Source organism: Vidua chalybeata, chromosome 1 (genome assembly GCF_026979565.1).
Source record: "Vidua chalybeata isolate OUT-0048 chromosome 1, bVidCha1 merged haplotype, whole genome shotgun sequence".
Classification (NCBI taxonomy): domain Eukaryota; kingdom Metazoa; phylum Chordata; class Aves; order Passeriformes; family Viduidae; genus Vidua; species Vidua chalybeata.
Window position 1 is genome coordinate 17,009,355 of NC_071530.1, and position 14,614 is coordinate 17,023,968.

The window sequence follows — 14,614 nt, forward strand, 5'->3', positions numbered from 1 at the left end:
TGACCTCAAAATTGCAACCACTGAGAACACAGAGCTATTTCCCTAACATGAAATCCTGAACATACATACCTGCTCTGATGAAAATATAAGGAAAAATCCAGAAAATGATAATGGCATGATCTGATCATAGAAGGTGTAAAGTTAGTTACTTTACAAGTTTGACGGGAAACCCATTCAGTTTGGATCAATAGCGACTTCAGGAAATCACAACACAAAAGCCTGCTGACAGATTTAATATAAATGTGCTTTATTGCAGAGAAGTTACATTATTTACATGCTGCAACACATTACAACATAAATCTATCAAGTATTTCATGGTGGATGCTGTTGGTTGCCAGATAACATTGTCATAAGAACCACATTATAAAGTGAAGAGACTTACAGCTTTATATGCTCTACAACTTGGAGTAGCTAAAATTTTAAAAGTCAAAGGCAGTGTTTGCTCAGGCCTGCCTGTTGTCATATGCATGCAAAAGCCTAAGGAGAGCAAATATAAATGTCTTGTCTGATTTCAGGTCTATGATGCCACCAAAGCTGATGATAGGTGTGTACTGATTTATATTTTAAAGCGCATAATCTTGCATAAATTATACAAGTCTAATAAGATTGGTATAAATCTAATTACTTATAAACCATGGCTTAGAAATGAAGGAGAAATGCAGCTTGCACATGCATTTAGAAGGACAACCTAGCAAATGTTTGTGACCTTCATGTTTATTGTCTTTTTCCTTAACAGATCTGCTAGAGAACATGTTTATACCATCTTTACTCTAGAGTTGCACTTCTCTTGGCTGAACAATGACAATGAAATTTCAGAAAAAGACATCTAAGCAATCTAGTCAATATATGCTGGTGGAGAAAAATCTATGAAATACAAAACATATTTATGTCTAACTTAGTATGTCTTCATTAAGCAATGCTTCTAGCAGCATCATAGTGAAATAGGATAGTTGAGTGAAGTTTGGCCCCTCATTTTCTTAAATGTGAAATAATTTAAGTCCCAATTGAATCTGTAGCCCAAAGATCAGTTGCTTAATAAACTGGGGAAAGCTTTTTTGTTTTCCAAAGGAAAGTTTTCCAATTGTGTCAGTCTTAGGGGATGTGACTACAATGAGCCTAAAGAACCATAACAGACAGTTTTTAAGAAGTGAGGGAAAGGGTCAGGACAAAAGAAATCTAAACCTAACAAGAATATATAAGCCAATGCCTTCCCTGGTTAACCAGCCATTGCTTTTTGCTTTCTGTGCAGCTGGGCTGTTTTACACCAGCCAAGGAGTGGCCTTTGTTTCTGTGTTTCTAATGAAGTTATCTTTCCAAACAGAAAGAAAGGGAAAAGAAACCGAGCAAGTGGAGATATACAGCGGTGGCACAGACACAGTCATGCACGAAGGGCTTGATCCTGCCAGGAACACAAGGGGCAGTGGTACTGTGGGGACACTTTGCCGATGTGGATCCCCTCGTCCTTGGTGCACAAGACACCCTACACGGCTCCTGCAGGGCATGGGCAGTGTGGCCTTGCTCAGCTCCGAGGTAAAGGATGGAGGGCCAGATGAGCAAGGGCACGAGGGCTGGTACCTGCTCCTTGCAACCACCTGTCTCCAAGAGGCAGTGAGTACATACAAAGATCTCCTTCCATGATCCCTCTGTGGATGTCCGCTTCTAACCTCACAGTGGGGCTCCCGTAAATGAGCCAAGGCAGCCTGCCATAAGCTGTCCCCCTGTCCCAATCCCAAAAAACACTGCTGAGACTGCAGAACTTCGCTTCAAGGATAGGAGAGGTGTGAGATTGTCACCAGCAGGTTTAAAATTGTGTATTTCTCTGCACACAGGGCCAGTGTGCTCCTGCAGGCCTCCCAAAAAGTTCTGTTCCTAGGATAGACTTCTTCCCATGGAAATTTAGGGTTATTTTCTCTCAGAAAAGCTGATCAAGCCCCACTGAAGCTGACAAGACAAGTTACAGACAAATCCCATGAATATCTGGGACTGGGAAGGGAGAATCTGAGCACATCAGGTCATAATCTCAACTCTTTTCCACACCAAGGACAGAGCTGGATTTGGGCTGCACATAGGATGCCAGTGGCCCTGTGTGTGCAAAGTGAGTGCAGTGATGCCCAAAGCACACAGATTCTTATGCCTGACTCCCTTTCATGGGTGGAACAGGGATTCTGGATTGAAGGGTCCCAGTCAGATCTCCTAGACCATAATTATGCCCTACAAAAGAGGAGTGGGAGAGTCAGACAAGCCCAGGGTAGTCAAGACCTAAGTCAGCACATCCCCATGGTGGAAGTGAGCACTATCCTGGATAACCAGGTTGGCTGGGGCAGTTCAGTCACTTAATCTGGAGCTAATGAGCAGAATTTGTAAGTGAGGTAACATGTTTAGACAGCACCAAGACCTGAGTCAACTTGTTCCCAGCTGGCTCAGGTGTTGGCACATGTCAGGTTAGGGCTTAGCAGCGGCAGTAGGAAAATCAGATCCATCTTGATGTGTCAGTCTAGACATGCCCATAGTCTCCTCTCCTTTTTAAAGGACAGAAGGATCCTCATGCCCAGGTTGTCTAAGTCCCTCTGCTCATTGCATTTAATCTTAAGCCACTTTTTCTATGATGCCACAAAAATCAGTTTATACTATATACGTGTATGTGCATGTGTGTATTAGATATGACATTTATATATATATATTAAACATATATAAATATCTATTTTTATATATATTATATATATTAAACAACACATTCTATTCAATCATCCACATTTCATGTTCTTCCACCGAATCCCATCACTTCTCTCAAATTGCACAAGTTCTTTAGGACTGAGCTGTCTTTGTTTTGGAGTACACGACGTACAGCCAATTCCTGTGAACAGCACTTTACTGGTACTGCATTGAGATGGCTGGGGCTGTTTAATTACTGCTGATACTCCTCAGAAGAGTTCAACATGTCCTCAGGCCCTGATGGTGAGCTGTCACTAAGACTTACAGTTGCGAATGGGCCACCTATGAATTAAGCTCATATGCACAATGAGGACTGTAGCTATTGCTGAAAAGTAGCACTGTATCAAACACTAACTTTTACTGTAAATGTACATATAAATTTAAAAATCTCAAAGCTTTTTGGACAGTTGGAGAGAGATGCCATCATTTCCGTTCCCAGTGTCGCTTACATTTGCATATATGGGGGAAGAGTAATATTTTGGAATTCTCTCCTCACTCCAAGAGCCAATTTTTTGAGATTGGCAACAGGGATAAACAGTACAGTGTTGTTCCATAAATAAAATACCTCCCAGAGCTGTCTGTTTTTAGTAAAACATGTGATCATTTCTGGGGTATGTTCATTGTCATTCTTGCTTGTCTTATTTATCAGGATAGGTTCAGTATGAAACACTGAACAAGATCATCACCATTGATGTTTAAAGTAAGATTTCTTGTCTCTTAGATGATGTTTTCCAATTAGTAACAAAAAACCCAGATAAATTGTCCTACCAGTATAGGCAGCTAAGACAACTGAATTTCCACTATTAACAAAGTCTATGAGCATTAACAGGGAAGTGCATAACTTACTGCATATAAAACCCCTGAATAATACAGTATCAAACTATAAATATAAATAATAGAGAGTAAACAAAAAAAATCACTATATAAATTACATGAAAGAAAAAAAAACTCCAAAGCCCAAAAGAATTTCCCAGTATGAATTATGGCTTCCATAGCCAGTGAAAGATTACTGCAATTCTATATATAAACAAAAAGGTCTACAGCAGGTATTTTGACTTGCAATTAGAAGACAGTATCTGCAGATTGCATAAATATGTTGTTGTGTCACATAATATCAGTTATTTGCAAAAATTATACAATCTGGAATGCTTTAATATGAGACACAACAATGTACTTAAACACAGAGTAATAAGAAAATGAAAACAATCATTTTATAAAATATTCTTGGGATGCATTGAGTTAGCAGTGCTATTTAGATTAAATATGTAAAGTGAAAAATCGTCACTTTAATAAGCTGCTCGTTGGTACCCCTTTTTGCCATCAGGACATTTTCTGTGTCCCACTTCTGCTGGATCTTTAAAGTCCCAAGGGCAAGTTACAGCCAGTTACAGCATCCAGAAATAATTTGGTTAAGATCTGCACTGTGCGTTTGTTATCATCTTATTATTTTTTCTTTTAAAAGAAAATTGATTTCACAAAGGCAGATTTCTTTCATTGACACAGTAAAATCCTTGGAGCAGGGACCATATTCTGGGCACTGCTAATCACATTGTTGGCACTCAACATATAAGTAATAACAATAATAATGATAATTTACTTTGCTTAACTCCTACATATTTGTAGTGCTGACTCCCTTGATTTAAGTGATGCTCCTTAGGAATTTTCAGATCCTTTTGACCTAAGTCCCCTCTGTCTTTCCTGTTTTCTGTCTTCTCAATGTTGCTACTCTCCTCAGTCCAAAAGCCTCTTATTTTCGAGGTGCTGCTGTTTTATTTGCACTTATAGCAGAGGTGTTCAATAAAGCTACACTTCTTTCTGCATTTGGTAAATCTGCTGTATCATACTCCCAAGGGCAGACTTCAGCTCGAGATGCTAAAGGTTGCTGTACGTAACTACTTGGCTTATGGGAGTTAGATGAAAGCACATTTCCCTCAGAAGAGGCAATTTTTTTCTGTTCAGCCAATTTATTGAGGTTTTCCTTTCCTGCTGTTTTCTGGGGTGGCTCCTCCCGCTCCCCAGCATGGGTATTAGGTGTATACCTATTAACATTCTCACACTTCAGCCCAGGAGAAACCTGGGACTTGGAATTTGACTGAGTTTTCTCATTTTCAAAGATCTGCTGCTCTTGTGTCTCCTGAGTGGCTGCTTCCACATTTTCTGAGCTCTTTTGATTTGACTGTTGGTGCCCCTCAGGTGTCTTCAGCTTATGATGAATCTTCCCCTTTGGCTGGGAAGGGTGGTTTTTCTCTGGCTCTGAGGAAGCAATAGACACATGTTTTTGAGCTTTAGAGTCAAAAGGCACAGGACCAGGAACTTGGTCATATATCTCCCAAGGACAAACTTCTCCTATGTTGAAATTGTCCTTGTGCAGAGACTTACCTGGGCCTGTGTCTGGATTTGCAGGTGTTTGACTAACCCTTTGCTGTTTAATAATTCCAGATTTATGTGTTTTCTTTGTTTCCTCAGACTGGGTAGAGTTTTTCCGGTGGGAATCCTTATGTTCCCCTTTATCGGAGGCTGAGTGCTTTTTGCTGGCCTCCTTACCCTTCTGCTGAGATTTATGAGATTTAGTGCTTTCTTCTAGACTTTGTGTTTTACCCGTTAGTCCCAGAGTCTTTTCCTTGGCACTAGCAATAACACTGAGGGATTTTTGTAACACAGATGTTCTTGGATGCAGAGGCTTCTTATCGGCACTTAAATTATGCGCACTTGCTGATTTGCACACTAAAGGGACCGATTCAGTAGAGACAGCTTCAACTTTTTCAGGAGCATTTTTGGTTAGTTTGTTACCATTCAAGGAGTCCAGAAGTGTTTTCTCAGAAGCTATAACTTCTGCACTTTCTGTAGTTAAGCCATTTGGTTCTTCTGTTTGATCCCTAACATGATCGTAAGTGCTATGGGACTTTTTTAAGGAAAAGACTCTGTTTTTCAAAGTATCTTCTTTTGGCTTTGCAGAACTTGTGGAATCTGGTGGGTTTTTCTTCAGTGTGGCCAAGTTCTTCACAGCACTGTGCTCCATCAGGTCCTTCTCATCCCTGGAGCACTGCCTGGTGACTGTCTCAGGGATTTCTGTAATACGCCGCATTATCGAGCGCCCCAAGCCCTTTTTAGAGCACCTTTTTTTCTGGAGATGTGGATTATTAGCAATCATCTTTTTCCTTTTATAGATTTCAAGCTGAGCATATAGTTTCTTCAACTCATCCTGCAAAGCAAAGTGAATGGCACAACTAGTATTTACACAGTGACTACAGTCAAACAAACAGCCTGATAAATACAAGACCTATTGCTCTAAAAAGGGCATTAAACTCATTTCACTGTTTTTTCTAATTCTTGAATATCAACTTGAATCCCATTTTTTCCACTTAAAAAAAAGTTCAACTCTCGTGCATAAACATGTTACTTTCCACAGCATGCACACTTCATACTCATTTATGCTGTTTCAGATTTCACAATGCCGTAGTGTATGCTTTCCTGCTGAATTCTATAGCTGTGTTTTGTTCTCAGAACATAAGTCCTTTAATCATGTAAAATAAGAATAAAGTAGTTTTCTCCATTAATCACATTTTTAAATTTTTATCTTTATAATTATATATGCTTATGTATATGTTACATACAAATGACTAATTAAACTGAAACCAAAAACTGTTTGCACTTCAAAATAATTCAAAGAATCTGTGTAAACTGAGTAACAGCTCTTGCTGATGATTCCTCCTCCTTAGCCACCACTGTGACTTTAACTAGTAATGCAGCATCTCTTCACACTAGTAAACTGAGACTTTACATGACCTGATACAACAATCATAAAAGATCTAAGCTTGTGTTTTTCAGCTGATATTTGCAAAGAGAAACAAATGCATGCAAGTTGGAGTTTTCTTCTAGGAAAAAGTGTTCTTGAAAACGAACACTATTTAAATGAGTTCTATGTACCCGAATATCTTCAGGATCCAAACTATGTTCACTCCATGCTGAGTTGATACTGCTGTTCAGATAGGATCCAGACCGACCCATATCAAGCTCATCTTCATAAGCTTCTGTAGCTATATCATCTCTTGGGTTATTGCTTGAATGTGAAAACTGCAATAAGTATTCACAAAAAAATGTTGCCATGAGTGCAAAAGTTTACTTCAACATCAGTGTAAGAGCTTACAACAGTTTTTATTGTACAATGACCCTTGTATAGATTTGACATGATTCTCAAACTCGAAGCATTACTTAAGCTTCATTGACTTAAATAGTGTCCTATAGAGTCTCAGTATTGTATGGAAGGAACTCTTATTAATGATGGCTTAACATGATAAATCTTAGAGATTTGCATAAGGAAAAAAATCCCTACTTATTTTGATACTTGTTTGACCCTCTTTATATGGCATTTCAATTAAGCTGGCATGAAAATAGACTTTCAAACATTACTTTCAATAAGGCTGCTAAAACAGTAAGACAATATTTTATACAGTATACATTTTAATAATCCTGCAGAAGGCAGTTCTCCTATTTTAGATCCTAACCCTGAAAAGGAAGACATAAGGTGGGGGGAAAAAAACCAACACAAAAAAAAAACCAAAACCAAAACCAAAACCAAAAACCAAACAATAAAAAAGAAAGAAACTAATGAAAAAGTAAACAGCTATTTCCTTCTATGTTTCACCAGATCCTTGAATCAGGAGTTGGAGTGAGGTTGTCATTGTTGTTTTGTTCATATTGATTCACTCATCTGAATTTACTATTGTCCACACAGTCATCTGTCTTCAGGACTTTATGAATAGAACTAAACCTTGTGAGTCTTAATTCTCTGAATTCTTTGGTGTGTTGGAAGAAAAGTCTGTGCAGTCTAACACAGATAATAAGCTAAAAATGAAAATGCTGATCAGTAGTTATGAGTCAGCTTCGGAAAGGTCAACAAATTTTCTAGGCTAGTTTAAAAAGACACCTCTGAAAACATGTAATATCTCTGAAGATATGTAATAAAGTACATGAATATAAAATAGAAGATATAAGAATATAAGATATAAGAAGTTCCACTCCATTCCTGGGCACTGTCGCTAGGGACAGGAGGAGCCACTTGCAAATCTCCTGCCCCTGGTGAGGTGACACTGGGGCTTCCAGGAGGTGTCTGGGCTGCAGCTTGGGGGCTGTCTGTGCACTTCCCTGACTTCTGCCATCACCATCTCCCTGTGCCCCCACACACCTCTCTTGGCACCCAGCACCGCTCCTGGCTCCCTGCCATGGCCATGTCTCCTCCCAGTGTGCAGCATCTGTCTGTCCTGGCCTCTGACTTGCAAAGGGTTCCCCTTTTTCATCCTGTAACTGCCTGGTTTAAATCCCTACCCCCCCATCTCATGGCTAGTCCAGCCTCCTGATCCCAGTGGTTCTATGTCCTTGCCTAAATTCTTTGTCTGTTCTCAGCTAACTCTAGCAGCAACATGGTCATACAAATACCTAAAAAAAAAAAAAGTATAATTAGGCAGGATTCTTTCCTTCTTGTATTAATCATATCAACATTTTAAGTACTTTAAACTCCTGGAATTTTGAAAGCTGAAAGAAAGTAACTTTGAAAATGTATACTTTTTAAAAATAAAAACAATACAGCTTCCAAGGTAAAATAGCCAGATTTTACATCCTCCTTTTCTATCAGTTGCTGCTAGATTTACACAGAAATGCTTCTGCATGACAACATTTATCTTCCTCTGTCTTGGCAAAAGAAAAGAGACAGCAGACTCAAATACCTTAGGGATCAGAAGTAGCCCAACAGTGACTGTCACAGTCAAATGTGTGTGTGCAAAGAACAGCATCAGCATCCAGTCAGACTGAAGTCTTGAAGAAAGAATGAATCTGAAAATAGAATTCAGGGTTGCAATTCACTGCATTTCTCCAGTGCATTAGATTTAATATCTTTAGTATCCTTTAGGTTTCTTTTCACTGAATGGCCAAACACAACTGGTTTTGTTCTATACTGCTTTCATACAGACTAAAAATTACATCCACACACTTTCCATATATGCTAAAATTTCAAAACAACTCTGAAAAAAAAACCAATAAACAAACCAAAATATAAAAGAAACAACAGACCTTAAATTATACTGCTTATTCCATATTTCTCACTCTATTGGGCTGTCTTTTTGTTTTGTGTATATTGTCACAGTTTCTTTGGCCTGAGTTACGGCAGCTTACATACATTAAGGAGCTGAAGGGATGGTTTTAGGTTAAGCACATGTACTATGATGAATTGCAGTGCACTTTATAAACACAGGATGTCCACAGATCACAGCTATTGAGTACAGCTGATAAGCCATCCAAGGAAGAACTGAACTGAAATGCATTTTAGCGGGGAGCAGAGAAATGATCTTTAGAGCAGGACCACCCAGCTCACTGCTGCAGGATCCAAGAGCCTGTGAATGCTTGGAAATGAGTGACTGAACTTCTCAAACAAAACAGTTCCTTGCTGAGCTTTCTAAAGGAGAGGTAGAAGAAGCAGTGCAGTTAAAGCTGAGGCATGCTTGGCTTGTCTGCTTTAGTGAGCTCCCGAAGACAGGAGCAGTACGCAGTGCAACGGATGAGCAGATGTACTCCTGGCTTGCAATTTCCAGGTTTACAAAAATCATTCAGATAGAAATGACATTTGCAACTTATCCAAGTTCACAGATGCACATTTTGAAGAAGCTTTTGTTAACAGAAAAAGTTTGGCATGAAACGCTGGCTTAAATGCTGTAATAATACAGTCATAATTACTTGTTTAATACTTTATAAATGCAATGTTTTATGAACACAACAAAATATTCCAATTAATTAATTCCTAGAGACTTCCTGTTGTTTTGGGGCGTGAGAGAACATGAGGATGCTCAGGCCTGAGATTTAGCAAACTGAACACATCTTCACTGATGAAGATGACATGAGAAACTGATGGATGTAACAAATAACAGAGCAAAAAGTGAACAAAAGTTATAGACAATGCTGTAAGGGATGGCAAGACTTCACAGGTGGTTAATAGGGAGTCATTTGAAAGATGTCCAAAGGTGATTGAAGGACCTTTGAGGGAGCAGAACTTGCAAGGTCAGTGGCACTGATGTAACCATATAAACATATATAAACAGCAGATAAGATTGTGATTACCTAGATAATGGCATCACAAATGCCAAATTTGAGTACAGATGTAGAAAAACTGTGACCAATAGGAATAAAATAATGAAGGTGGGTTGTTTATTTGGAAGACAAGGACTGGGACAGATAGAGGATAAGGTAGGTGGGGGAAAAACAAGCATGGAAAGAAGGGGGCGATAAAATGGCTAGTGACATGTAAGCAAGTTGTCACTGAGCTCTGTACCTGACGTATCTCCTGACCCATCTCCTCATTAAATCCTTGCTATGCGTGATACCACTCTCTGCATGCTGCATGTGCAATTGATGAGCAAACCTCAGGCAGCACATGGGTGACAGCCCCTGGGAAGACCCAAAGTGTCAGCCCAGGCCCAGCTGCAGAGGAGGAACAGGACTGTGTGTGTTGGACCTGCACTGGCCTCTGTGGCCAGCCAGGTGCTGTGTGACTGCCCCAGTGTGGATTTGCTCAACCTGCAATGGAGCCAGCAGCAGCCAGATCCATCAGACAGACAGGAGAAAGCACCCACATCCTGATGGCCACTGCATTTGGTTAACCTTCAACAGATCCAATCCTCAGATTCTGTGAAGGGTTTTTTGCTTGTTTTATGCTGGAGACCTTGACTAATTAAGGTATCTATGCCATACCATACCTCTGAATGCAAAATCACATTTGTAGTAGCCATGCAGCCCTTGCAAAGATATAATTTCTATTTGAATGAGATTTTTTCCATATAAATTTTGGGTTTCTCAGTAACAAAAGAGAAAGAGAAATGCAAGAATTTAATACTATGATGATCTGAAGATAATCCAGAATCCTCTGTTTTTGAAATGGGAATACTTTTAAAGGAAAACAAAATGCAAATACTTCAAGATTTTATTTAGTGCTCACATCAATCTTCTATGAGCTTTGGAAGTTTTCAAAATGGATGGCTGCCTTGTAGGTGTCCTTCAAGGCTTCAGTACTTTCAACTTCATGACAATTCAGGTATGTCATACAAATCTAAGTTTTACATTTCTGCCCTTTCAGTTGCATCCGGAACTTGGCAGGGAAGATGGAAGCAAAAAAAAAAAAAAAAAACCAAAACGAAATGGATTAAGAGTTGTGCATGCAGAAATGGACATAATCTCAGGAGGGATCCTGTACTTTTTCAATCTTATCTATAAACACTACACACTATTTCTTCAACAAACCAGCATATATCAGACAGATGGGAAAGAATCAATACAAAATGCACATTAAAAAAAAAAAAAGGAAAGAAGGAAGAATAGGGTCAGCAGACCTTAGGCTGCAAGCACAGGATTGTCAATAAGACAAACTGAAAGACTTAATCCCTTTGTGTCTCCTTTATAAGGTATGTATTAAAATGCCACATTTTCCTTTTTTTCCCCTTTCTTTCATCCAAGGTTACTTGCCTCCTGTTCTGTTGTTAAAAGAAACTTGCAGCCTACAAAAATACCTCTGAACTGTATCTTCTAATATGGCTCAACACACACTTTAGGAATATAAATTAATGGGGGAAAATTGACTGAGAAGCCATCATATTGGTTCTAATGAACTCAAAAGTATTCTAAGTGAATTTTACATCTATCAGGAATGAAAAGGAAAATGCTGCCATCAAATGAAGATTTTAAACAATAACTTTGCAGATGTTTGTGTTAGGGAGTATAGATTTTGTGTGTATGTGGGTGTTGAAATACAGGGTTAGGAGAAGGGAAAGGAAAGAAAATGGCATGCCTGAAAAATGCAGTGAACTGTATAACAATGATAAGAGAAAAGAGCACCAGGAAGGAACAGAGATGAAGGATTTGCTTTGCTGATGTTTAGTCAGAAAAAACCATGAAAGCAAAAATCAAGAAGACAAGGAGAAATGTTAATGCCAAGACAGACCAAGGAACAGAGAAGAGTATTTGAAGACTGTCAATGAAGTGATGTAAAAAAACCAAAATTATCTTAATAGATAAAGTCTGTTAGGAGGCAAAAGAAGGTGTGAGAATGTCAGAAGAAAGTTTTAAGAGTTTTTACAGGACGAGATGAAACTCATGTTTTCTTGCTCTTTTGCATTTTCTAGGACCGATTCATTTTTACAGGGTAATCTGTAGGAAAGCCAGATTTAGTAAATTTTCATGAAGTTCTAGCAAAGACCCTTATTTATTTGTTACTACCCAAATAATTTACAAGTATGAAATGCAAAGCTCATTATAGACTTTAGAAGAAACATGGGCTTATATTACTGATATAACATCATATGTGTAACAATTTTTTTATGTCAGCATATAAAACACTATGCTTCATGCCCAAACCAGTACAATAATCTTAACATATAGCTGCAGCTCACCAATCTGTTACACATCAGCAAAAGTTCATACAAACCAACATTCTTACCTGCTGTTTCTCTAGGGATACAAAACAGTGAGCGGTATGTAGATGACTGAAGACAGACAGTTGTTTTGCTATACCTAATTTATCATATATACTGAACTTTGATCTAAGAAAATATTATCTAACTGTGAAAAAACTACTGAAAAACTACTACTGAAAAAAACCTAATTATAAAATTTCTTTTTCTTGGATCCCATGAGAACAGTTTTAATTTTAGTAAGCACTTAATTTGCAGAAAGAAATATTTATAAGACCTTCCATTATGCATCCTATCCCATTCACCCACTCTAAGTTGCACCATATGAAACCTAAAAGATAAATGGTTAATTACTAGATCTACAGATCACTTGCCTAATTGTATGGAATATAGCAGAGATAATGAGCTCATTGTGAACTGCAACAGCCATATAACGTGGCTCATGAAATGCTGATGGGACTGTCCGCACTGCATAGCAGAGATAAACACCCCACAAGAGGAATAAAAATTCAGCTGTGAGAAGAACAAAAAGAAATAATTTGCAATTAGTTTTATAGATGGAAGGAAATTTGAAGCACTACAGTATCTTCTGTATGTGTGAGTATCTATGCAAAGACAATACACATGTATATAAGTACATACATAGGCAGTCAAACTCTTTTGGATATTGTCACTGTACACGATATATTTGGTTTTAATTTTACACATCTTTTTCCACATCAGAAACCATTGCATTCATGGTATTTCAGTTTTTTAATTGACAAACTTTGAGACAATGTCTAAAAATGTCTTGCTTGCTTTTGTAATCGGTACTACAGAAGTCTGACATCACTTCAAATAGCAAGTATTTTTAATTGTAGCTCTGGTTCTTGTTACAGAGGCAGATATAGTGCTATGACCAGACTATATGCTTTTTAAGACAACACTTTCATTTCAAAGGTTTATAACTTAGATAAAACAAGATATTTTGTGTTAAAAAAAGTCCTCTGTTCAAGGCAGTTAATTCTGCTGGCACCCAATATGACAAGTCACTTCTGAGGGTCTAATGCACTTAAAGCAATGATGTGTTTCTTTTAGGAGAAAAATGAGTAAAGGAAGAAAGGAGAAAAAGTAGGGTGTCTGTATCAGCCTAAACTATTCAGTTAGAGAATCTATCTGCATCCAGCAGTACACTGACTTCAGCTTCCAGTGGACAGCCTGATGTGACCTCATTTCGACCTTGATAATGAATGATTTCCTAACCTCCTCAAAAAAACTCCCAGAAACAAAACCTACAGCTCTGTCATGCAGTTATGAATAGTGCCAGTTCCCCTTGCCTTGCAGTCTGGGTTGACAGTGGCTGGAAGTGTTTGAGTGTCACCCAGTAATGCGCAGTTCCATGTTAGACCCCTGCACTACCAGCACTGCTCCAGACCAGCTTCAGAAACTGTGATCCCAGTGTTACTCATACACTGCTTTTGTCTTGTTGAATTTTTGCGACAGAAACTACAGTTAAATGCAGTATAATAGAAAATGAATTCTTTTTCAGACTTCTTTTTGCCAATAATTTTTCTATACTGCAACTAAACCTGGTGATCAGTGACATCACCTTGTGGAAGTGGTCAGCAAATAATTACTGGTCTGGTTTCAGTAATGACACAGATGCTTGTAAACCCCACCATTAACAACAGACTAAAATACAATGTCAGCACTGGATATCTCATTAGAACACGCCCTCCAGTTCCTCCACTTTCCTAGGAGTCCATGACTGCAGTAACTTACCTATAATATATTGTTATACCATTTTGAAACTTCTACTTTTGCTATTAATTCCAGCTAAAATAAATAAAGACAAGTCTGGATAAAATTAATTCAGTCACATAGATCTCTCTGTGCAATTACAAGAGTTCAGTTTGAACTCTGAACAATACTTTGCACATTTCTTAATGAAAAATATATGTCCTATCTCCAAGATCCTAATTTTACTAGAACACATCCTTCATAGACCCAGCAGTCTTAACAGTTACATAAACCCAAACATCTGAAGGGGCATAATCCATCCATATTGATGGTTTTGTGATCTTCCTCAACAATAATCAGCTTTTTGATCTATTGACTGAGTTGATTTGAGGCCTTACTGAGTGTCAAAATGAAAAAAATCTTGGTATGAATCTTCTGAGACTGTGTGTGTCAGCCTGATTTTGAGCTCAACAAAAGCACACATGCAGCTATGTTTTTCCCAAATTACTCATAAACTTGGGCAAACTGGCTGCTACTTCCATTTAATTTCTAGAAAATTAGCTAAGCTATAAATGAAGTCTGTCGTTCTGGTTTCTTAAAAACTCCTGCACAGAATGACTTAAAAATCTATCTTGATCCTGAAGTCTTTCCTGACCACGTGGAGTACAAATTTGGCTTCAATGAAATAAGAGTAAAGGTTTTTTACAAATCTTAGCAGTCTGGGTTTTTTTCTT

At 38.3% G+C, this 14,614-nt stretch overlaps 1 protein-coding gene across 1 annotated transcript in view; it reads right to left on the reverse strand.

Moving 5' to 3' along the window:
- Positions 1-226: 226 nt before the first annotated feature.
- GPR158 (G protein-coupled receptor 158) overlaps positions 227-14,614 on the reverse strand; it is a 187,165-nt gene continuing 172,777 nt past the window's right edge. Inside the window, exons 8-11 of the mRNA XM_053967378.1 lie at positions 12,536-12,674; positions 8,436-8,541; positions 6,640-6,786; positions 227-5,914 (exon numbers count right to left, since the gene is read on the reverse strand). Coding sequence (XP_053823353.1) covers positions 4,460-5,914; positions 6,640-6,786; positions 8,436-8,541; positions 12,536-12,674 — 1,847 coding nt within the window. The 3' untranslated portion in view covers positions 227-4,459. The remainder of the gene's footprint in view (positions 5,915-6,639; positions 6,787-8,435; positions 8,542-12,535; positions 12,675-14,614) is intronic.